At 48.0% G+C, this 25,744-nt stretch overlaps 2 protein-coding genes across 9 annotated transcripts in view; one reads left to right on the top strand and one right to left on the bottom strand.

Moving 5' to 3' along the window:
- The window catches only part of LOC144133534 (XK-related protein 6-like), a 241,621-nt gene extending 221,174 nt beyond the window's left edge, over window positions 1–20,447 (top strand). For both annotated transcript variants that reach the window (XM_077666697.1, XM_077666698.1), the window contains 4 exons: window positions 7,455–7,572; window positions 8,292–8,445; window positions 16,019–16,389; window positions 17,127–20,447. In XM_077666697.1, the coding sequence (XP_077522823.1) occupies window positions 7,455–7,572; window positions 8,292–8,445; window positions 16,019–16,389; window positions 17,127–17,363 (880 nt within the window). In that variant the 3' untranslated portion in view covers window positions 17,364–20,447. The remainder of the gene's footprint in view (window positions 1–7,454; window positions 7,573–8,291; window positions 8,446–16,018; window positions 16,390–17,126) is intronic.
- The window catches only part of Nin (blastoderm-specific gene 25D), a 477,176-nt gene that overhangs the window by 333,033 nt on the left and 118,399 nt on the right, over window positions 1–25,744 (bottom strand). The gene's annotated exons all lie outside the window — the stretch shown is intronic.

Here is a 25,744-nt window from a genome sequence, read left to right as displayed (position 1 = left end):
CGTCTGCCGCCTCTCCTCGTCAATACGTGTAAATTGAAAAAAAAAAAGGCTGAAGTTCGTTAAGGTTCAAAACTTCACCCCTCACGCGAAAAACGAATCCAGTCGACAATGAAGTCGGACAAGAAATGGTATCTCTCATAGCAATTCTCATATGGCTTTCTCATAACGAGCCCTCACAGTCGTCCTCCGTGCGGTCGCTCTAGCAGCGTCGAAGCTTACGGAATTGATGCCAATACACAACGCAACACAATAAAAGAGACGCTGAACTGAAATCCGCGCGACCAACAGCTTCGTCCACCACGTCGCATTCCAGCGCTGAGCTAACAAAGTGCCGGAGCCGCGGCCGGTTTCTTCACAAAGGGCGCGGAGGAGATTCCGAGCCGGACGTGACCTGGAGCAGTCGGTGCTGCAAACCCCGCAGTCCGACCGCGTTCATTAAAGCCGCGTTTCCATTAGGCACTGCCGCCCCGGTGATGAAAGACTCCCTCCTCTCGAGTACTGCCGCACCGGCAGGTTTACGTAACCCTGCTCTATTGGCCGCCCTGTTTCCCAACACGTGGAGTGCACTCACAAACTGGACAGCATTCCACACTTTTGGGCATCCCACGCGAGGGACATTTGATGAGCTGGGCAGGTGTCTGGCGCCCCAATTCGTATCCTGGCATCCCGGCTTCCAGGTACCACTGTTCAGGGCCGATAGTAGATAAAAGCGCTGCGTTGTTCACATCCGACTGACGCCGACATGCCAGCACATTCCAGTAAAAAGGCAAGAGGCTGCCATAACGTGTATCTATTTTAAGAAACGGACGGCCGTGTAAATCAATGCCAAGTTGTAAGGAGTTCAAGAAAGGTGCACAGAAGCGCTGGGAAGGTTTTTATCTTTCAATGAACGCATTTAAAAGGCTCTGAGGACATATCAAAGTTTGGCCTGTATCGACAGAATAACTCATTCTCGCGACAGAGACGTTATACTTCCGTTGAAAACGGAGCTTTTATAAGCCCGAAAAGGCGAAAAAAAAAAAAGAAACGCACAGGTGTCGCCATCACCAACCGATTTTGCAAATAAACTGCGGTGCATCGACAAAGTTTTCTGGTCCCATCCCAGAGACTAGACTACACTGAAATAAACTTCGAAACGGTGATCACAAAATGTCTAGCGTGCCATCACGACCTTGAAATCCAGAGGAGATAAATTTTTAAATGCAAAAATGCGCCCCTTGCTGCCGGACAAACATCAACGCGCCCTGAGAGTCCGCTCTGCGCTCTAGAGCACGCTCTGCGCTCGTCTTGCTTCTCCGTGCTTATCAGTACTTATCAGCGCTTATCACTGCTCATAGCTCTCATCACAGCTCACCTATTCTATAAGCAAGCAGATCAGGAAACAGGCATTTTAACTAGCCGAACACCGCCCCTGAATTTAGGCTTTATTTACTCTAAACTAGGCCCCTTTAAATGATTCTTTTTCCCTAATACGTACGCTCAATAAATGCACCAGCCCAACGCCCATTCCTGCGCCAAAAATGAATAAAAAGCGACTAAGTGCAGCACTTAGTATTTACGCCGAACGGAGAGCGGCTAATGACCCCTTGCAGTTTGCCTCTAAGGGACTAATCAATGCTCCTTGAGGGACTAGTGGTTGTGACAACGCAGTTAGTCCTAAAGCAATTCACCCCTGCGGCGGTATTGTTTTCTGGTGATTTTTTTGGTTGGGGAGACGGCAAAATTTTTTTCGTGCTGTGGCGTTGTCCCATCCTACCCTCTTCCAACTTCTACAGACGAGCCGACTGCATTCCTGGTAGTACAGCCTTTGCCAAAAGTAACCAGGCTGAATAGTTTCCTTCTCATTCAAATAGTAGCGCCCTTACGGCTTCCCTAAAGATAAAAAAAATTGTCGGAAGGTGAGGACAAGGGCTCTCCTTACCACATAAAGATTTAGAGCTCGGGGCTGGCATAATAGCTTCAATACACGACTGAGAAGCAAGCCGTCCAGAGTGGGTATACTTTTGGCAAAGACTGTGCCTAGCTGCGAAGCCCGAGCAGAAGGGACTCGGGTAACAAGCTGGGACTTAGGTTACACTGCTTAGAGCACTGCTTAGAGGAGCACTGCTTAGGACACTGCTTAGAGGAGCCAGCAGCGCATTACAGGGTATCGCATTGAAACCGCCGTGGCGCGGCGGTGGCGTTGAGAATGAGCCGAACGAAATCGGATGCGGAAAGGCGCGGAGGAAGGTCTCAGCCTCCGTCCGTGCCAGAAGTCTTCTATCGACGCTCAGCAGATGGAGAGAGAGCGGCTGTCGCAATCACGAAGGCGCCACTGCGCTGTCACCGCCGCGCATCTCCGCTCGAGGCGCCAAACAAAAACAGGCGCGCATTGTAGATGAACGCTACATGTACGAGCAGAAAAGAAATAAGGCGGTGTCAAGAACAGAGCAAAAAGCGAAGCGAAGAACAACACCTGCGATGCACCTCAGAACGAGTTTAGGGGGAGACAAAGAGCGAGTGGTGAAGTAGGAGGAGAAGCGGGAAAAGACGGGGGAGGGGAGTTCGGAGACAGCAGTTGCAACGAGGGAACAGATACGACAGCGTCCGCGCCGAAGCGCGCGCTATAAGCGACGCCAAATGGGGAAAACGGCCCACATCTTCACTCACTGCCTGCGCCCATAACCGGCAACCAAGGGGCGACAAACAGAGAGAAAGGCAGCGCGACAACTACGGAAGCGAGACACAGAAATCAAGACGTCTACAGGCACGACGTATAAGGTCGGAATACTCTGGAAGTAGATAAGGGGAGGGGGGCTAGAACGCATATCGAAGCCAACGGCAAAAGCAGACACACCTATCCTATACCTCCTTTTGGCGAGGCGGGGTGGGGGGGGTGCAGCTTCGATGTTTGGGAAAGCCAGGAAAGCTACGACACAGAGAGCTGCCACCATAGCTCGGCGACTGCGCCTTCCCCGTCGTCGATACAGCGACAGCTTGAGCAGCCATCGACCAACGATGGGGCGAGGTGGAGACGAAGCAAGAAGGAACAAAAGAAGAAGAAAGTGTTTCGCTCGGGCAGAGGGATGGAAGGAGAGAGAGAGGGGGGCAAAGAGAAAACGATCGACAACGCACTCCATGGCCAAACATTTGGCGCCCGCGCCTGCTGCAGGCTCTGGCTGTTACCGGCATCAAACTGCCTCTCCACAATTCCGGGCTGGCCCTACATATACACACATCGCTGCGTGCAGTTGTAGAAAAGAACAACACGCAAAATAAGCAGAACAAAAAGGCCGCTTCCGGGCGAAGGAACGGCCAGCTATAGAGTAATACGATGAAGCTGCGGCGAGGGGCCATGGGCTGTTCCGAGAAAGACGCAAGAACGAAGAGAATGGAACAGGCGAGAACTGCACAAACATACAAGCACACACTGAGACCGAGAGTGAGTTCAGATGCGAAAGCTAAGAGCCAAGTTACGACCACCCGGCCGCTCCACACACACACTGTGCAGGCTCTCGCTTCTATGCGGAGTCGGAACCAACGGCGATAAATGTGAGTTATGAATAAGCCGAGCCGAGTCGAAGCCAGGCCGAGGAAGGATAGTCGGGAGGGGGGGAGGAGGTCGTAATATGAGGCGTCATGGAGAAGAAGTTGACGGCCGCATAAACGTCCGCTGGGCCGCTCAAATGACTCGTTTCCCTGGCAACATGGGCCTCGCTAAATCAGTTCTTCGGCAGCCGCGGCTCCCATCTCTCCATTCGGGGCAGGGGGCCGCTGACGGCATTTCAATGCAGTGCGCCAGGATGGATGGCGGGCTCTTACGCGACGCTCTCTGCGCCGAAGTGTCGTAAGAATTCTCTTTTCTTTTTGTTGTTTTTGTGCTCTGCAGTAAAAACGCGCTGAGTACTTTATACTTTTATCGAATGGACCGGAAAAGCTGTGCAGCTGCTGCCTAAAGATGCCTTTTTAACGCTATAGCGTTAAGCAGCTAGTATCGCAGAAAATCCAGCGTCGGCGTCATGGGCGGCGTTGACCGTGAGCAAAAAACGCACAAAAAATCCCCAGAGATGCAACCTTGGTGGGCCAACCAGGTCCCGTGACCTTGTGGCGTCACCACTACCTGCCCAACGGATTATGAGCAAAAGTGCCCACCGTGGCAGGTGGCATTTATACTAACGATTGGTAATGAGAGGTTGCTCGGGAAGAGCAACCTGGGTCGCACAAGCCCCACTCGTGGCAGGACCACTTAGCGACGATGAATACGAGGACTCTCGGGGATATATGAATGTTATGTAGATAATGACTAATTCCGCATATACGGGCACTGACCCATTAACGCTAGCCCTTAAAGCGGACCTTAAGTGTCCCCTACAATTTTTTATTATGCTTCTCCATTGCGTAAACACACGCGGACGGGCGAAGACCCAGGGCTCAAGCGCGCGTACAGTCAAGTCTGGCGAGTCGGTTGTGTGAAAGCGGCCATGGTGAGACTCCAACAACGGGTCGTTCTTCGGGTGACTACGCTTGTGAACACCAATGCTTTTAACATTATGCTAGTCATATTTAGCGCCATAAGATAAAGCCCGAAGAGCAGCCTCTTAGCGACGATGAATACGAGGACTCTCAGGGATATATGAATGTTATGTAGAGAATGACTAATTCCGCATATTAACGCTATCCCTTAAAGCGGACCTTAAGTGCTACGACACAGACTGACAAAGCGCAACAGAACTAGGACGAGTAGAAGAAACACGAAACACAGGACAGGCGCTTCCTGTGCTTCGACAATAGCTTCGACAACCAGGTTCAACGCCTTCTTTCGGCTGGCTACTCACCTTTCCTTTTATCAGGCCTGTGCGAAGCCTTACTCCAGAAAGTGAAGCTAGGCGAAACAGGGAAGGAGCCCAAGGAAAAGAAACGTTTGGCTGTCATTCCATACATCCACAAACTCTCGCACAATGTCAAAAAGGTTGCAGCCAGGTATGATGTTAACGTTGTTTTTTCTGCCCCGTGTAAGTTGGCTAAGATATGCCCGATGGTGAACCGGAAAAAACAGGCGACCTGCACAGTTAACCACTCGAATCAGTACACCGAATGTCGCTGCGGAGTGGTTTATCAGATTCCCCTCAAGTGTGGCAAAGTATACATCAACCAGACCGGACGCTGTTTCAATGACAGAGCAAGCGAACACCTCCTCAACGTAAAAAACAAGTCTGGGAGCCACATGGCAGTTCATTGCAATCAACCCTGCCACGAATGTCGGCCTATGTTATCAGCCACTAAGTTTCTGGCGACAGCAAGGAGTAAAATAGAGAGGGAAGTTATTGAGGGATTTTTGATTGAAAAGGCTGGGGACAAGTGCATCAGCAGCCCGTCTGTCTGTCTACTGGAGAAAGAAAGGTCCTTCTTAGAACGGGCGCGGTTCCTGCATGTTAACCACATCTAGGCATCCTGACAAAGGGTTTTTGTCGCACCTTACCTGTTTGTTTGTGTTTTTATTTTTTTATCTTAGTTTTTTTTTTGCCGTGTTGACTGTTGGCCTTAAGCGGATCTTTTCACTTTTTATTTTACATTTATTGTAACTTTTATTTTGCTGACGGTTACTTTTTATTGTAACTTTTATTTTGCTGACGGTGCCTTTTGCATAGAGAGTTGTCATTCTTTTTATTCATACTCCAGCTGACTGTACTCACCCCTTTCATCGCCTTTCCCTTGTTATTTGCTTCGCCGCGCTTCTTCTACTCGTTACTGCTCCTGGCACCACCGATGTGTTTGGCAGAGGCACAAGCGCAACTCTAATGTTTCTGTTATCCGGTTATCTTTATATTAGTAGTGTCTTTGCGTGTTACTGATTGCACATGTCTTGAGTGCTTTTTCACTACGTAATGATCGCCAGCGTTGGGGGGCGTTTTCCTTCGCAATTTCCACTGGCTGACAGTGTATCACGTGGTCCATGTGAATGGTATAAATTGTGCTGGTTTTTATGACGCAATAAAAGTTGGTAGTAGCGCCTGTCCTGTGTTTCGTGTTTCTTCTACTCGTCCTAGTTCTGTTGCGCTTTGTCAGTCTGTGTCGTAGCAGTATGAACCAACTAGCCCACACCAAGGTCCTCTTGGACCTTAAGTGTCCCCTACAATTTTTTATTATGCTTCTCCATTGCGTAAACACACGCGGACGGGCGAAGACCCAGGGCTCAAGCGCGCGTACAGTCAAGTCTGGCAAGTCGGTTATGTGAAAGCGGCCATGGTGAGACTCCAACAACGGGTCCTTCTTCGGGTGACTACGCTTGTGAACGCCAATGCTTTTAACATTATGCTAGTCATATTTAGCGCCATAACATTAAGCCCGAAGAGCAGCCTCTTAGCGACGATGAATACGAGGACTCTCAGGGATATATGAATGTTATGTAGATAATGACTAATTCCGCATATATGGGTATTGACCCATTAACGCTATCCCTCAAAGCGGACCTTAAGTGTCGCCTACAATTTTTTATTAAGCTTCTCCACTGCGTAAACACACGCGGACGGGCGAAGACCCAGGGCTCGAGCGCGCGCGCACAGTCAAGTCTGACGAGTCAGTTATGTGAAAGCGGCCATGGTGAGACTCCAACAACGCGTCGTTCTTCGGGTGACTACGCTTGTTAACACCAAGGCTTTTAATATTATGCTAGTCATATTTAGCGCCATAAGATTAAGCCCGAAGAGCAGCCACTTAGGAGATCCTCACAAGGCCTCGCCGTTTTTAATAGTCGTAACAACCCTCTTTAATGCCTTCGGCCCGGAGGGTTAAATAAATAAATAAAAATAAATAATGAACCAGGTTTGCTGCTGGGTGATTTATCGGTGGTGCAGCAGAATCCCTGGCAGGTTCAAGTTCTGAATTGGCGAGGCGGACAGTTCGTCTCCGCCTCCAGGAATTTAAAGGAAGCATTAATGACGTGAACCAAGCCGCAACCCCGGGCTTAGCGAAAAACAAATCAAAGTCGAACTTTTACGAAGTCTTTCTTGCCGTCATCGCATCGCAGCCCTCTCTCATTTTCATAAATCTTATTACAGCTCACTCGGCCATAAACCATACATCTGCGCACCTTCGCCGCGCATATATGCCATCGCACTGGTAAACGCCCTTCAAGTTATTCGTCCACGCGTCCGTACCGTAACCTTTTATCAAATCCTTCTTTCCACGAGCCGCGTCAGAATGGAACGGCCTCTCTCACTCCGTTGCTGCTATCACGTGCCCGTCATCCTTCAACGCCAACACTGAAATTCTTGTATCATCGTGAAAAAATGTAACAAAGCTTTTGATTACCCCACCCTCTATGTAATACTCCGAAAGGCACTTTAAGGTAAATAAATGAAATGAAATGAAAGAAGTAGCCCGTACAGTTCTGAAAAAAAGAACGCATGCATTGACAACAAGGGCAGAATGTTACGCGGCGGTCAATGGTTGACGGGCTCGTTTTGCATTCACAGGTACATCGACCTCCTGGTGTACGGACTGAAGAGTCGCTCGCGCGACAAGCGGAGTCGCCAGAGGCAGCAGCAGTGGCACCTCACGCCAGTCCGCCTCGAGCAGCCGCGCTCACAACAGGTGCGTCCCCTAGCGGTAGCGTCGCGACCTTTCACGCTACACTCCCGTCGAAGTCATGTCTTAGAGCTTATAAGTAACAAGTGTACAAGTGAAGCGAAAAGAGGCGCTCGTTACGGCACAAATGACGGAAACCAACAGCCACCGAAACCAAGGAGCGTAGGGGATATTTTTTTCTGTACTTTTTAATCAATGGGAGACTAATCAAAGCAGGAGAAAAAATCGCGTCCGGTTGGTAGAGCACTGGACACGAAATTCGGAGGCCGTGGTGTCCGATCCCACCGGTGTCATGTGGTTGCTTTTTTCTTCTGCATTTATTAGTCTCCCATTGATGAAAACTACAAAAAAAAAGACATCCCTTACGCTCCTTGGTTTCGGTGGCAGTTGGCTTCCGTCATTTATCAGATAGGCAACGTATACCAACGTCTACTGACGCAAAAGCGACATGGAGGCTGTACGGGGCAAGACTGAAGCTGTCATGCTCCATATAAGCAGCAATGAAGGATCGCAACATATGTACCACCGCTGATTGCGAGAGCGACCAACAAGTACGCCCTGACATAAAGGCGTTAATGGTATACGGTGACAGGGCAGCAGCCTACAGTCGTGCTCATCGATACCGTACGTTGCGAAAGACCTTAACTGTGGAAAACACGCAGAGTCCTTGACATTGACGCAGGCTTATACACGACGTTTTCTTTTTAACATCAATGCCTCCTCAGGTGGACTACTACCTGCTGATGATCCACGAGGACCGGGACACGGCGCTGCTGGCGCTCCTCGAGAGCTTCATGCAGTCGGCGCCGCAGCTCGTGCTACAGCTGTACATCCTCTGCGACCGCTACGGCCTGCGCACGCACGCCGACACGCTCACCGGTGAGGGGACACGGCTCAGACCACTCGCCGATTGGCAAGTTACCTTGGCCGGCGCCATAAATCAACGCATTTTACCAGCTTCGTTGACCAGTGCCAGCAGTATGCCAGAGGCGCTGCTACCAACTCAATGGCGTTGCCAAAAACCTTATCTGGTGTCACAAGCACTATCTATGGTCGGACGGCCAAAAAAGGTCAAAAATCATATGTCACCGCACGTGCTACTAATATACCAGGAGTTTCAGCGAACCTTTTCTAAAATTTCCAAAGCTGGGCTTTCTGAGGTAAAAATATGGCCTTTGCGGCATAGTATTACCAGTGTTGGCGGACACCAGCAAACCGGTGAATCGTCTTAATCAGTAGGCTGGTTCATCATCATCATCATGATGAAGATGATGGTTACCCAAGCTGGTTAGCTAATTTTTAGCAATTAACTTTTTGACTATTATAGTTAGGCGCCTGGTTGAAATTAGACATTTGTAGCAGGTCGTTGGTAACAGCCACATCAGGTTTTAGAATTTAGAAAACGCGATTACCCTCGCCGCTGTGCCTCGACAAAATTTGGATGCATCGTGAGAAAATACATGCGTTTTCGAAAGCATGCAGGCAAAGCAACCCATCCAGTGCACGTAACTATAGTCCGAAAGGCAAAATTTTGTCGAGCCACAGCAGCGAGGGTAATCGCGTTTTCGAAATTCTAAAGACTCATATGGCTATTACTAACGACCGGCTAGAAATTTCTAATTGCAAGTAGGCGCCTAACTCTAGTAGTTAAAAAAGTTGATTATTAAAAATTAGTTAAAGAGCTTACTACTTAAAATGATTCACCGCTTTTCTGGTGTACGCCAACACTGGTAATACTATGCAGCAAAAGCTACATTTTCACCCCATAAAGCATATCTTTGAATTTTTTTTAAAGTGTTCACTGAAACGTCCGGTATATAACGGGTAAAGTCACAGGTGCACCTCTGAGCATTGCCGGTGGTCAGCGCCAGCGACATGCCAGTAACATCGTTACTAATTCAACGAAGGACGGTGGTGGACAGTGAGCGACCTTAGTGGATGCCACCCCAGATCAACAATGCGAGAAACGGGGCCAGGTGACGTCGCATCGCAACATTAATGCGCTTAGTAAAGAAAGGCAGAGGATGTGCAGACCGAACGGGACGTACACGCTACGGCCTGACCTGTCTTCACGCCCACCACTGTCTACTCTGTCTCTACTAAGAGCCTTCAAATCGGCACAGATCAACGGCTATGAACACTTCCATTGGCCACGTGCGAGCTACATCCCACAAACACTGCTCTATGGAGAGCGGTGCCGGAATAACTGGCGTCCAGCACCGCCAGTCGGTTTAACATTGGTCCCACCATTGTTTTTGTGTTTTTTTTATCGCATCAAAAAATGAAAAGGTAAAACGAGAAAGTTGGCAAATATTACGCGGATTTCAGGGAAGTTTGGGTCTGGGCTGGCTGGTTCGACACTGGTGCAGTAAAGCGCTGAGACAAGTGCGTCGTAAATTCCTTGCAGCGCTTGATTTACTCCCAAATTGCATCGAGTGCTGCCGCTTCAGTGTTATCCCTTTGTTTCAAATCCCACCGCCAGTACATCGGCAACGGGGTTTGGACGGCCAATTTTGCGCAAGACGTGCCAAAATCCGAGAGTGCTCCGGGACGCAATTGCGTCACAGATCGACGCGTGCCAAAAGTCAATACACGGCCGCACGCCCTCACCGACAAGTTCACGCAGACAAACCACGCGCGTTCCGAAAGCGGGCGGCTTAACACAAGCGAGATTATTTCTCGTAAGACGCTTTCGAAACGCGGCAGCCGAGAACGAGCAATTACGTCGGGCCCGGCTTCGCAAGATCAGAAACAGCACCCCAAGAAAATAAAAATAAGTATATGTAGATAATAATGAAGACCAGAGAAGCGCGTTAGACCTTAATAACGGCGAGGCAAGAGTGCACTCACTATCGCCAGAGCGAGAGCTCGTTAGAATATGCAACCCAGCGCGCGGCACGACTCAGGCAAGACTGCCTCGCCTGCACCGTCTGGACAACGTAACACCCGAGACCAACTCAAGAAGACAATGAAAGAGAGATTATAGAGGAAGGGAGAAACGAGTTTATAATTAACCCCGAGGGCGGCTGCGAAAAATTATGAGGATTAAAAAAAAGGAAACGATAACTGAGAAATACCAAATACAGCTAGCAGCAGCAGCAGCAATCAGGACAAACCTGAACCATACGCCTCAGTCTAGAGTGAGTGAAAAGACAAGAACAGAAAGCGACTCTGCTGGAGGGAGAGGTTTTCCTTTTGTGTGCGTATATTTATACATATATATATAAAGGAAGGAAGGAAAGGGAAACGAGAAAAGCATGCATGTAGGGTAACGAGACGTGCAAAGAAAGTGAGGACGTCGCTTCGAACTCTTAAGTCGTTAGTTAATCACGCCCTAATGAGGACGCCACTGCATTAGGAGAATGCCCGAAGTGTGGGAACGATGGGGAGAGAAGGAGGAGAGTGGACACAGGGACAGTGGCGGCGGACGCGTTTTACACAGACTTCTGAGAGAGGGAAAAAGTCAAGAGTGGAGAAAAAAAAAAGGGGGGGGGGGGGGGACAGAATCGTGTCTTCAAACCTTCCGGCGGCTCAAACATGAACAAAAAAAGAAAAGAAATATCGATGGACGGAAGGGGCACAGAGCGAAACTCGATACACAGCTTGTACGGGGGAGAAAAAAAAATAACGCGAAAGGAACTAACAGGGGCCAGCGAAGCAGTGGAGAGCCCGACGCCTCAGGTAAATGTCCTTTAAATCGGAATTGCACGCATTTCGAGGACTTTCCCGAGATCAGCCGAAACCACTCAAGGGGCCGAGCAAAAAATAATCCACATCATAAAAGACAAAAAAAAAAAACAAACAAACTTGCCAGCCGTTCGGAGGCGCTGTATTTTCCCACGTATCTCGCGGGAGTGCGTTTGCAATGTCCGCACTCCACAATAGGACTCGTGTCCTGTTCCTACTCCTATTCGTGTGCTATTAATGCTCGCTAGGCATTTCAACGGCTATGGTGCCTAACATCCGACGCTTCGATTCTTTTACCCACATTAGCACGGCACAAGGAATGGGCAACAGAAAAATAATAAGTGTCGAGTACGAAACGGGCCGTATAATTTGGAGGCCGCTCATAACCAGGAAAGCTTTGACCTTGTGTCACGTATAACTATGGAGTCTGCGTATGGTGTGAGCGGCTTACAAGACAAGGTGCCTGAATAGACCAGACACAAGGTCCAAATTCATCTGGTTTCCTGTGAGAGCCTTATAACGGACGTATCCAAGACTATCTCCTCGGGTCCGAAATCGTCCACAGCGACAACTGATTTTATCGTCAGCATAGTGTTATTCTGCCTGATAACCTTAATTGCAAGGCCTGCAAAAGGTTTCTTGATTCGCGAAAGTATAGCAAAGAGAATGACACTGAACAAATTAGCACTATACATACGTGCGGCCCTTCCCGTAATAGGCCCACCGTCGAGAGAAGTAATCATACCGCTGTGGCATCCCGGCTTGAAAAAGTCACTGAAGGCTAACGCCTGCTACGCGATAAAAATGCAGCTCGAGACGGGTTTCATAAGGCCACGGTACAAACAACATCGCTGGAAGTCAAAAAGTACAAAAGTAAAAGCTCGTTAACGCGAACTTCAGTGGGACCGAAAAAAATGTTCATATTATCAAATGACCCCGAAAAGCTGTCAAGAACTGTTTGCATCAGGGTAAATTTATTTGGTGAAAGGCTGCGCAATGGATGGCGCGGCGCGGCAATGAATACTTTTCATGTTTCCATCAATGCTTTATTGCGTGCTTACTGTCAGGAATCTCGAAACATTACAGCTCCAAAATCGTAAGGGCTTCCTCCTCGGCATCCTTGGCGGTGCAATGCTGTGGGGCTCCACCACTACCGCAAGAACTGCGAACAACACGTGGAGAGTGCGCCGTTGGCAGGGGAGAGAAAGAGGGAGAAGACACCAGCGACGCGCCATTCAGGCTCCGAAACATGTTCCGAAACGTCGCTTAGCTGGCTTATGCTTGCTCGCCCAGCCGTTATCGCTGCGGGCTGGCACGAACAGTATTAACTATATGGCCACGAAGCTCGGAAAAATCGAAATCGAAACTATGCGGTCGGACTGCTCTCAGAGACAAGGCCGTCGGTTCGTCGTCATGTCTGCCGTTGCACGCCACTGTCAGAGGTGCGAGAGCGACTATGCAGCATGGAAATCAGGTTTTGAGTATGGCTACTTCAACGATCTCTTGCCACACGGGCCTCCATTTGGGAGCAGGGTGCGAGACTGCGAGACCGGTAGCGTTCAAATTAACGAGCGTACGACGTCATGTACTTGCATAGGCGTTGGCTGGGACCGAGATGGCAGTTGGAATTACCCGGATTTCAGAATTAAGAGGGGTCGAATTAACGAGCTTTTACTCTGTCATTTGTTGCGCATAACCTTATTTCTGTAACTCCAATATTGGCAATCATTTCGATATTTATCCTCAGTGGAGCAAGGAGTAAATAAAAAGCACAGTACCATGCTCCCGGTATTTATAAAACTGCCGTGCTTTGCGAGAGAGGGGCCAACGCACATCATCTGGTTTCGACTGCCGGCATTTCTGAAGTGCTCTCAAAAGCAGCCTTCAAATAAACAATGAGCGTGTCACCGACAAAAGTTGGAAATGGCACCGAGACGTCCATAACCACTTCGCGGCAGGTAAAACAAAACAAAAAGCGCCGCGAGAGTCGAATCAAACAAAAGAATACACGGTCTCTAAACTCTAACCACTTCCTGCCGGGTCGTTACTGAAAGCACAGAATAAAAAAGTACACGCCAATCATCAAACAAAGAGAACCGGTCCAACGTCTCTTGGGCGTTTATTCCGTTCGTCCTGTACGCGTCAGTATTCGCCCCCATCGCTTGCAGACCGTATTGAACCTGCTTCAGTCTCCTTCCATTTATTAAGATTAATTGCTCGATCGAAGGGCGCTACATAAGGAGCACAGCGTGTGAGTAAGGCACGGCGTTTGAATAAGGCGACGAAGCAGCGCGCACAAAACTTCCCATAGAAGTACATCGAGGCTTTAAACAGCGCGCTGCCCCTCGTGGCAATGTTTCTTTTTTTCTTAGGCGAGGAGGGGGTTAGGGAAAGAGTGCAACGCCCTCTGCGCTAACGAATGAAAAAACGGAGTCTCCGGCGGCGATATCAAGGGGGTGGAGGGGAGCTTATATTGAATGGGACCGGCTTGAAAGCGGCTTGAATGAGGAAGCACTGATGACACCGACCCGTGCCTTTTCCATGCTAAAAGGCACATTCTCGGCGCAGCCCGCGAATGGAGGAAAGCGCGCGAAAACGTTACACCGAACAAAAGGGTGAAGAAAGCGGGGAAGAACAAAGATCGGAGAATAAAGAAACGGCGGAAACTGCAAAGGGCGACCCCGTCTAATGGATTGTGTGCGCTGGCGTCCGAGGGAAATCTATCTCGCCCCTGCCCGGGCATCGGCCGCCAACTCTCCTTTCGCAATTTTCCCTCGCGCCCCTTTGTTTCCTCCTTCCTCTAAGTCCCGATTACGTGCGCTCGACCTTGAAGACTCCGGCCTTTATTCCCATTAGTCATTCTTCTGCCGAGAGCACAGAGGACAATACTTGAAAGGTCTCATCACAGTCAGTCCGAAACAGTCTTCAAGCAGTAAAGCAATACGAAATCTTGACAACCGAACCAGCTGATGCCGTTGGAGAAGTCTTAATTTGTAGAGAAAACAGTGTGAGGGAAAGCAAAAAAAAATACGAACCCCGATTTACCTGGTTAAGCTAAATGCGGCATAGGTGCGCCATATTCGCGGACAGCTTTTTGTGGCTGCAGTGGGAGCTACGAGGCTCAGGCGCAAGGCTTCCATTCGATAAGCGCGCTCTTATCACGCTCTCACGAAGGAGAAAGGCGTGTATAAGCTGGCGGCGCGCGCCGGTAGCTTCCGCAGCATTGCCAAAAAAAGCTGTCCAGAAGTATAGCACGTTTGCCCTGGTTAAGTTTTGTTTATCTCTGTTTAGCTTTTTATAACCTCGAAATTTCGAGTTGAGCCCACCTGTTCTTGCAGTCGTTCCTCGGCTTTCTTCTTGCGATAAGCCGCCTGAGCTGCTCGTTGCGAGTAGAGTCGCCGTTGCTTCTGGTCGACGGTCTATGGTGCCAGTTGTACACTGCGCTCCGTCGATTTCATTATTTGCCTATTCTTTCGCGCTCTTCGCGTTTCTCGCCATATTCACGTTTCCACACCTCGTTTAGCAACGTTATACTGTCTTCGCAGCTCCTCTTCGGCTTTCCGCCTCGCTATATCCTCGGGATCGGATGACTTGCGTTGGCGCTCTTATTTTGCGTTGCTGCTCAGCTCGACGTGCACGTGGTTCGGCTTCGGAATTTGTCGTAGGATCGGCTTCTTCCATGATTTACCATTCGCTCCACTGCAAGTTCTTCCGCCGACTCGGTAGGTCGGCCTCAGATAAAAGAATGCTCATACCCAATATGAGGGAGTGGCCAAGACACAGGCAGTGAATTGCAGGTAACCGAAGCGTTTTGGGGAAATCAAAAGAAAGTAATGATAGGTTATTGCCCAACAGATAGGAACGCGGAACTATAGGGGACTTCGCCATTCGCCTCGATCTTCTTATTCTTCGAACCTTGCGCTCTCCTATCCCAGGTTGCAGCTGGCGCGATGCTCCTCCGAGCTCACCCGAGATACTATACCGAGGCTTCATCCGCACACAACACGGCTTTTTCGCTAGCGAGGCATCTAGTGCTAGCGCACTGAAAAGAAGAGTGCGGCTCTTTGCGCCTACGTAAGAACGAGAAGTTTTAAGGTTTTAGGGGGGGGGGGGGGGGGGGGTTAGTCCCAATGCGACTCAGGCTATGAGGGACGCCGTAGTGAAGGGCTCCGGAAATTTCGACCACCTGGGGTTCTTTAAAGTGCATTGACATCGCACAGTACACGGACGGGCCTCTAGAATTTCGCCTCCATCGAAATTCGACCGCCGCGGCCGGGATAGAACCCGCGTCTTTCGGGCCAGCAGCCGAGCGCTATAACCACTTAGCCACCGCGGCAGCTAAGAACGAGAAGTCACGGCACCCTTCCGAACGTGCAGCTGTAGCCCGTAATGGAATGAAAATCTATAAAAGCAACCCCACTTGATAGAGAAAAAATAATTATTTTTGGTCAAACTAAGTCACAGAGGTAGGCCTCGGCCGGAAGGACCACGGCCAGGCAGTCGGCAAGGGCCGCCGACGCAACCCACACCCTCCTGTACGGATGAGGGGCCGGAGTACTATAGATAGTGCGACGAATTACAGTGATATATGGTCAGCGAATGGCGGAGCGTGTTCTTTTCCATTCGCCTTGTAGTATTCCTGTCCTGAGCGGGTCGTGTCCACTTTTGGGGGCTCGAGAGCCTGTCAAACTCCCCCAGGGGCTTTTTCCTCTCGATGTCATCTCTCGCTGACTGAGAGTGAATAAACTTCAACTTCAACTCGCAGTGGCCGCCCAGCTGGGCTCGGTGGGCTCGTCGCTGTTCGAGCTGTGCTGGTCGCTGGCCAGCTACCACCGGGCCCTGCGGCGCTCGGTGCCCGACAAGCACAACATGAGCCGCCTGGGCTCGGCGCTGCAGTTCTTCTGGCGCCTGGGCACCGTGGCCTCGCGCGCGGGGGCGCTGGCGCTGTTCGCCTCGCAGTACAAGTACTGGCTGCTGCCCGCCTGCATCGGCCACTGGGGCGTCATGACCGTGTGGGTGATGCACCAGGGCACGCGCTTCTGCGACAGCGACGCCGGCCGCCCCAGGCCCTGCCGGGAGTACCTGTTCAACATGCTCATCGGCGCCATCTACCTCTTCTGCTTCCTCAACGTCAAGGTGCGTGGCTTCGCAAGGGTTAGTCTTGTAGGTCACGTGTTCACAGGCGAAGTAGCAAAGACGCCTGTGCGAGAACTCAGTCTCTTTCCTTGTCTCGAAAGGAGTTATGGGCCTGAATCCGACCGAGAGACATAAATATGTTTATCAAGCACTTTCTCCACCCCAGTCTGATAGCTAGTGTGATTTATCTAGAGAGTGAGACACTGTAAAGGAGGGCCATACGGAGAACGCAGAAAGGAAGCGATGACGATCGGAGGATCGAATATATATCCCATGCAGCACAAAGCATCGGCCCAATGTTGAAAATGTGTTGGAAAAGACCGGACATACACAGGTTCAGTCTTAGCCAACACATTTCCAATATCGGGCCGATGCCCTGTGCTGCTAGGTTACGAGGTCCTCCTAGATATAGTCTCCCAGTTGTACCCAAAATGAGAAACGGACAAGAAAGTCCATGGAATGTTCTCGCTTCTGCCCGTTCACTCTATTACACCAGCATCAAAGGAGATCATCATAGCCCTGTGTGGGCTCTGCCTGCTGCGTGGAGAGCATGCCGATCTTCAAGAAAACACACGGGTTCGCATAGCCAACTTTACTCTAGCGCTTTTTCAGACAAAAAAAAAGCGAGAGCCTGAAATGCTACGAAAAAAAGACCGCAGATTAGACCACTTCTGCCTGTATGCTGAGAACGTCGGTGACCGATACAAATCTCCTTTCCCCTCTCTACGCTCTCGCAGGACGAGCCCACGCGGTACAAGTACAGCGCCTACTACGTCATCGCCTTCCTGGAAAACACGGCCCTCATCGTGCTATGGTACTTCCGCGCCGACCCTGCACTCTGGTACCGCCTCCCGCTCCTCATCGGTGTCATTGGCAGCTTCGTCGTTGGCATCCTCTTCATGCTCATCTACTACCGCTTTTTCCACCCCAACGGACGCCTGCCGCTGTACAACCCGATCGCCCGATGCTGCTGATGATCACTCTTCGAGAGAAAAACTCCTCTGAACCACAACCAAAGGCAAACAAACGGACGTAGAGCACCACATTTATTTTGCCTTTCAAAATGCCATGACTGGTGGCCCGAGGCTTGAGGGATGAGCATCCACTTCCTGTTCGAGAAGCGAAGGCGTCTTGCAAACTCTGGGCTTGACAAGACCCCGTCGTGGAGACAGCCATCGACCATAGTTCGCTCAAAAGCCGATGGCATAAGATATAAGCAGAGAGCAAACTAATAAGAGTGCAGTGCATTACACCTGCCTCAAGGATATGTCCTAGTCCATGAAAATGCCTGAACTTTATTAAATATCGTTCGGGACAGGCGGTGCAAGAAGAGCGCGTGCGTCTAACGATCTAGAATATATCTAACGGACGAGCGCCCTTCAGAATGCATAGGCAATGTATCGAAGACACTTGACATACTAATGTTCGAATCGTTATTTAGGTAGTGCGAAAATTTGCCGGAGAACAGGCACGGGCCTTTGAAGATCGCCGCTTCAAACAAAAGAGGGTTGCTAGGGTTACGAGCGAGCCAGTGAGCAACCCAGTTCCGGAAAAGAATGACACTGCTTCCCTGTCATTCTTGGCCTCTTCAGTGCGACGGAAACGGTGATGGATAGCCCTCGCTCTCGTCCAGAAAGACGAGAACTTTTCCTCTCCGCGCTTCCACCCTCAGCGGCGCGGCATCCAACAAAATACGCGCGGACGAACTGTCTTGACATAAGGTCACGACAACCCGCAGCGAAGAGGGCTGCACTTACAAGCCGCAAGATGAGGGGGCGCCCATATCGAATACGGGGCGCACAAACATCGACAGCCAAGTCAAGCCGCGAAGCTGGCCATCCAAAGACGGAGCGGGAAAGGCGAAAAAGAGCAGCAGACACCGGCCAACCGAAGCTTGCGAAAAAGCGAGGAGACCGTGGGGACAAAGGAAGAGTCGCTCGACGTCGACCCTTTTGCATCCGTCAAATCGACCGCCGCCAAGCGAGCCAGCCAGCGGCGGCCGGGAGAGCTCGCATGACGCCGGCCCCCATCCGTCACCTTCAAAGGAAAGCGCTGGCCCACTCGCTCCTTCTTCCGTGCCTGCTTTCTTTTTCTCGAGACGGCCGGGCCTCGCTTGCCTGGCATTGCTACACGCGTGGGGGTGAAAACCCGATATGTACGAGACGCTGTGGCAGTGTGGTGTTTACGACGTCACGGTGTCTGCACGCTACGTGTGCACGTCCACTCGTTTCGCAATACCCAAATGAATCGCCCAGGGACGGCAGTGGAAGACGCTCGAGGAGCAACAAAATAAGTCTCTTTCGTTCCCTGTCTGAGGGGTGAATGACCCTACAGCGTGCCGTTTTTGACGGCGAGAGACGCTCTCGTTATCTTCGCCGGTTTTTTTTCGGTGAAAGTGAAAGTTCGACAATTCAGTCGTAAGAGTGTCGAGATTACTTCAGGCAAAAAGAGCCTTGCAAAAAACATTCACGAGTGCTGCTCGCGCTGATTGTGTGCACGAGAAGTTGCGGCAGCTTTTCCGTCGCTTCAACATTATTCCTTGTCACTCGTTACAGCGCCCCTTTCAGGCGACAATCATCAAAGTCTCCGGCTGACAGTTTCCATGCATGAATGGTGACTACACTTGTAACACGACAGAAAAAAAAATACATATAGGAGGCAGACAGAATATAGTTACGGGCCGTGACTTACTTGCAGTCTTGTAATCTTTGCTGGACATGCAAGCTTTAATGACTGGTTATTACTTGCAGATCTAACATGATTCTTCATTTTACTAGTAGGGGGGCAGACAGCAACTAGTAAGATCTGATCTGATCGGGAGCATCTGCTTTTATGTGTGTGTGTTATACCTGAAAGCCATGCCTGAACATGAAATGCTTCACACCAGTTGGAAAAACGAAGCATCCTGTCGGCGCAATATATCCACCGAATGCAAGAACATCTGAAAATTTTTTTGCAAAGGTTGGCTCAAATACATTACCTAGCTAGAAATCTGTCCAAAAAGTTAACCTCTCCTGTTAAAAAGCACTGAAACTGCAGCGCATAAACTGTGACAGTGCTGCTGACAGTTATCGAAGACAAGCCACTTTGCCCAAGAGGTGCGTGCCAAGGCCACCTTACCATACCTCGAAGATGTTGATCACAAGATTTATGGACAATGGATCGAGAGACAACAAAGAACTGGTTGGGAATATGTAAACATGCTCTTTTGTTATACATGATTCATGACCTGAGACCTGAGTATTCCCTGCAGTGATACTGGAATGAGTGGTCCGAAGAACAAGAAGTCTGTGCGCGAATGTCGGTGTGACGCCATGGGTGTCGAACATATGCGAATTGCTGTGAAAAGCCTGCCGTGATTTCACTGGTGGTGATGACAGAACTAGAGTCAAATTTTTATTCATTCATCCTAGGCCCATCAATGCATTTGTGCGCTTTGTTAGAGCTATGTAGTTGCATGTAGAAGCTGACTGCCATTATGGGAGTAAAGAACAGTGGTCACAGTTTGCCTACTTGAAAATTACAGGGAAAAAAAAGTTCTTTTATAAATTTTCTACATCAGAGCAACACCTTGGCAAAACACAGCTCCATTTTATTTTCTGGCTCATTGCCAAAGAGTACCATAAACCTAAAAGGATATGATTGCGTTCAGTGCCCACTACTGCAGTGCATTTTGTACATTAAAAACACCACGCAGAAACACAAGTCAGTACTCCTTTTTGAGTTGTCGAATTTATGCATGATTTTTTATTTCCTCCATGCGTGCTCACCAGACGGATGTACCCTGGCAAGAGCCTTAGTTCTTTGCAACATAACCACAAAGCAACCCCACATGCTATTTATAAACCAAACTAGACTGATTTTCGACACATTAGTAAACCCTGCCATGCTTATCTGTTGCGCTGCTTGCACTATGCGTAGTTGCACATGAGATGCCATCCTAGCCTACTTCAGTGAGCATGCCAGAGTAGCCTGGCCTGCCAAAACAATGGTGCATCTCACTACAGCTCTAAACTCTAAAATAAATGGGTTGCCATGCCACCCTACTGAAAAAGTTCTGTACGGCTATTTGTGTAATTCATATTTTCTGTATGGTTTATAGAGAAATGATATGGAACTTATGAAATCTGTAAGGACTAAAGAGAGAACACATATGGAAGGGTCAGAATACACACAGACACCACACTGACATTATGCGGAAACCACACAGAAAGCACATGGAAATGTTCCAGAAAAATTCTATAAAGCATGCAGATTTCGGTACATATTTCATACCATATTAGCCCCACAGGGGCTCCTGTGATTCCGTAATGTTTCAGCACACCACCAAGGGCAGCAATGTGTGAATTCGTTCACTGCCTGTTTAATTGCACTGTTATGCTCCTCACAATAATGAGTTTCGAATTGGAACATGATTACTTGTAGGAGGATCTTGAATGATGATCAAACAGCTCAGGGTGGATAAGAGCATGATTACCAGAGCCAAAATTTACCTTCCCAAAAGGACAATGCCATCATCTCTTTATTCTTAGTAAAATCTGATAGGAGAGAATTTCATGATTGTGTTGACGTTTGCTCAGCTGTGAAAGATGCTTTGATTCATAAGAAAATTGGAGTTAAAAGTTTGAATATTTTTTCCTCCCAGTGCAATTCACACTCACAATGTCAAGTGTTACGGTTTGCTTTGTTTAATTCTCCACATTTAGTTTCCGTTTTCATGTTCCTTGTATGATTCAGGGGCACCGTCCTGTGCTTTCAGTTCTATTCACCAAAATCTCACCTGACATTGTGTTCCACAAGTCTAGGTCAGCTTCAGTTTGTACACAGTGACCCTTCAAGCCTTAACCAAAATTACTAGTTATCTGTAGCCTTACGGGCACTTTGCATGTACCTTCAGTTACTACTGAACTGATCTCTTTGTTTGTGACTTTTTCTTCTGTCACTTTGGCAACTGCGGCGAAAGTAGGAATGTCGGAAAGTGTATAATTCATGTTTCTCAGAAAGGTTTCCAGATTTTGTTACACAAGTTTTCAAAAAGCTTAAACATTAAGAATATGTAAACAGCTAATTGCTTGTGCAGACAGATGTATTTGTTTAACAGCGACTTCAAACAAAGATTAGACAGAAGCATAAAGGAATATTTGATGTACAGCATCAAGAAAGTGAAAATACTAAATTCCAGCCAGAGCTAGCACAATGGCAGCACTGTTATGTCATGATCTCCACAATATGCCGCAGCATGTAAGCAATATGAACACTGCAGAAAGACTCTCAAGTTAACAAAACCTCACATTTTAATAAAAGAGCCTCAATGAAATAAAACCTCACCTGCCAAATTTTACAATCGAATGAAAAAAATCATGATTTCTCAAGAAATAGTCACAAAACCTAATGGTTTCACAGTTTCAAGACGTACTCCTTTTCAATAAAGTGATTCACAGTTTACTCGACACTAAACATTGAGGTTTCGCTACATACAGTTCAACCAGCACACTGCATGCTTTTGGTTTCTATGGTGGGCTTATGGCACTTCTGAAGCCACACAGCGTCCTTCCACAAGCCGAAGACATTTTGTTTTACTTTAAAAACACGAAAAGTAGCCTAATCACCAGCATCACCATACTCATGCTATGTCATGGTCACTTGTTATGTCCCCTACACACTGGTTATCGTCCTTCAGCAACCTTCTTTGCAAAAGCACCGAAGTTTGGGCCAGTTGGTACTGATCCATCTTGAGAAAACGAAGCAGCACGAAAAAACAGGGACAAAAAAGACACACATACGACAGGACGAAACATTTGTCCTGTCGTATGTGTGGCATTTGTCCTGTTGTATGTGTGTCTTTTTCGTCCCCGTTTTTTCGTGCTGCTTTGTTTTCTCAAGATGAACCTTCCATGTGATTATGCATTGTAGAAAGGTACAGCCTGCGTCACCCTTGTGTAGAGCGCTCGAGCGGTGGGCGCCACGCAGCTATAAACTGAAATCCGAAAGCAGCCCATGGCTGGCAAGGAAAGTGCTTGTGCCCCGCATGCTTGCAGATCTATCCGGATCTGCTTCCTCGCAAACGCTGCTTGTAAAAGCTATAAGTTGTGTCTTTGTGTCGATTTTTGAGGAAGATGTGTTGCTCCAGCGCTCTACACAAGGGTGGAAGGCTCTACAGTTCTAAAAATGGAGCACCTTATAATAACAAAAATTGCCCTGCCAACACAGGCTCTCTCGTTTTATGTTTCTAAAACTGCCTAAAATAGTGTTCACATTACACATGTGACAGTGCTGATCAGTTTGATTTCTCATTGCTACAATAATGGTTGTTCCAGGTTTCATAATGATACAACTGCAAGGATGCTTCCTACTAGCTCATTATTAAATAAGCTAAAATTCCAAACGTATACAAATTTTTTCACCCAAAAAAAGAATCTCAATGTCTTACCCTGCTTAACTGTTTTGACCAATGAAAGAAACATTCAAACATGTTTCTTCACTATGTAAACAATGAGTACAAATGGAAGTTTCTTGAAGCAATGGAAAGGGCCTGGTGATATCTTAGTCAAATGATGTCCTAATCATGGAGGAGAGTTACCTGACCTGGCTAAAAGAAAATTGTTACAGTGACATTTATAACCAATATATAACAAAAAAACACTGGATAACTGCTGGCTAAACTGTGTCTTGTTTCTATCATAGAGAAAACAAACTGCATACCGTGACGCAGTCTCTTCTACAACTGCTTGGCAGAGCATGTCCTAGATGAAAAACCACCACTCCAAAGTCCATCTCAATCTTTCACAATCAATCTCGCTTAACTGTTACTGTAAATTGTTAGGCCTGTAGTGCACTAGTTTACCAAACAGCTAGTAGAGAGCACCACTTGCTTGCTTAATGGCCAATAGAGGACACCACTTTAACCTGCTTGCAGTGTGCACCAGTACCACACCTCTTGGGGTTTGTGATCCCAAACACTCACATTCACTTTGATACTGGAACATAAGTGCAAAAAAGAGCAGATCTTGCCATGTAGCCAAAAAAAAACGCCTTGTGTGAAAAATATGCAATTGACTTTGAATGCCCCTACACAGATTCATACCAGATGCCAAATATATATGAATACAAAAGAAACGAAATGCGTGTGTGAACATTTTATCTTGTCTAGCGGTAGTAGGTGATGTGTGCCAGTGGCAAATGGATTGCTATGTACTGTAGAAGGAGGAGTACCTTTTTCAAACTTGTGTGCGTTGTAAATGGGAGGATGACGTGAGAACATAAAGGGACTGCATTGATGTGCATGGTGAGAAAGTCCTCCATTTTCATGTGACCCAAAGGTAAGAGGAATCATGCGGCTTTTGCTTTCTCATCGCATTTTAGACAAGGATTCATCAGAGCAGTGAATAAAAAATTGCCACCCTTTGACAATCGTGCAGCGTTCTGTCTCATTTCCATTTGCATGTCCCTCTGAATATCCTTCAGCAACGAAGGCAACATCCAAAGCCCTCCACTAGGACATAGCATCCAGTGTTCCTCCAGGACACATCCCCAACCAGACGTCCAGGCCAAGAAGTCCACAGGATGTTAAATGGGCTACTGAGGTGGCTTTTAACTTCTTGCACCAAATTTATGAGCATTATAAGCAGATTCCAACACTAGTTTGACAGGGCCACATTGAAATTTTTCATAAGACTCACGCTCAGCTCAAGAAGGGTAACTTAGTTCAAAACACATTTTGGAAGTGCTCCAACAGAGTGAGTATCAAGTTAAGTGAGGGAAATGCAGCTAATGACAAGGGCATCACAAGACTACACAAGCACTATTTGTCATTGTCATTAGCATTGCTTCACTCACTTCATGCACCAACTAGCCCACCAAAATGCCCTCTTGTGCATCAAATTGTAGAGGCATCAATAATTGTCGCCAGTACAAGGACAGCAAAGTTGACGTAATATACACGTAACAGACAGTCTCTTCTACACTTCATATAAGTTCTGTTGTGCTTCCCTTGCAAGTTAAACAATTTCAAGAAAAGTACAACTGTAAGTACAAAATTCAATGAATTTCCAGGGAAGGGGAAAATGCTGCTACAGAGGCATTGCACAAGCACATGTGGTGGAACCAGCAGCATAAACAGAATATGTGTCTCTGAACAATACATTTTCGCAGTGCTTGTTTATTTAACAAACAAAATTTGAAGGAGTTTTTTCAAGAGATATTGAGGACAAATAGATGTCGGCCTGTATCAGTTATTGCATTCTAATGACAATTTCACTTCAAACTGAGCCTTTATAAGCTAGAAAAAGCAAAAATCTATGAAATGCAGGTTTTGCTGCCACAGCTTGTTTTCACAAGCTGCCATGACATCAAGTACGTTTTTTTGTTTGCAGATGTCTCAGGCTAGACCACACTTCCAGCCACATCTAGCAAATGATTACGGAGCCCATAATTCTTTTGACGTTATCAATGCAACAAGTCTGAATCAAGCGACAAGAAAAAATGCACCAGCTTCATCTATAAATTTCGCAGAATAAATATGTCTTGCTGCAGAACGGAAGTCAGTTGAGCCACGAAAGGTGAAGAAATCGAATTTTACCAGGAACAAAAATAGGACAGGGTGGTCCTCAGTGTCTCTTCATCAAAGCAATTACAAATCTTTCACCACACTCCCTGAGGACATGATCTGCATTACATTCTTGCAGGCAATGCCTGGCAGTCACCACTAGGATTCATGTAGCCGTCAATGATGAGATGAGCACACTAAGTGATACCCTTTTTTGTGTGAAAGCACTCATACACTCACCAACACCAACCAAGAACCTTGTCAGCCGTCCGATTTTTCCTTCTTGTGGTACGTGTTGCCTAGCAAGAGTGATGCCACTTACCCAAGTTACTCGGGTAAACTCTAGTAGTAACTCGTTTAAAGCTCAAGTAAGTTTGGAGGAGCGCCGCACAAGCTGCAGTCAACAGGAAGAAGCTCAGGTAAGTTCAGAGGAGTGTCGCACCAGCTGTGCGAGAAGTTGCTCGGGAAGAGCAACGTAGGTCGCACAATCCCTGCCCGTGGCTGTGACAGAAACAGCCACCTGCCAGTGCAGTGGTGCATCTCGCGCCAGTGCGCTGTTAGTGGTATGCGGGCTCGCCACCATCTATGAATGTTAAGTAGATAATGACTAATTCTCCATATGTATGTGGATAACCCAATAAAGATATCATTCCACGCCCTTAAGGCAAAGCTAACTGCCCCTTTCAATTGAAGAATGGACATCTGCTTTTGCAACTCTGCTCGACTTAACTACGTTAAATCGCTACTAATTTTTCTGTTTTATTTTATCACCAGCCGAGTTCTAATTATTCTCATCTTACACCAGCTATA

The sequence above is a fragment of the Amblyomma americanum genome, chromosome 5 (genome assembly GCF_052857255.1).
Source record: "Amblyomma americanum isolate KBUSLIRL-KWMA chromosome 5, ASM5285725v1, whole genome shotgun sequence".
Taxonomy (NCBI): Eukaryota; Metazoa; Arthropoda; class Arachnida; order Ixodida; family Ixodidae; genus Amblyomma; species Amblyomma americanum.
This window is presented reverse-complemented; position numbering and strand designations above follow the sequence as displayed.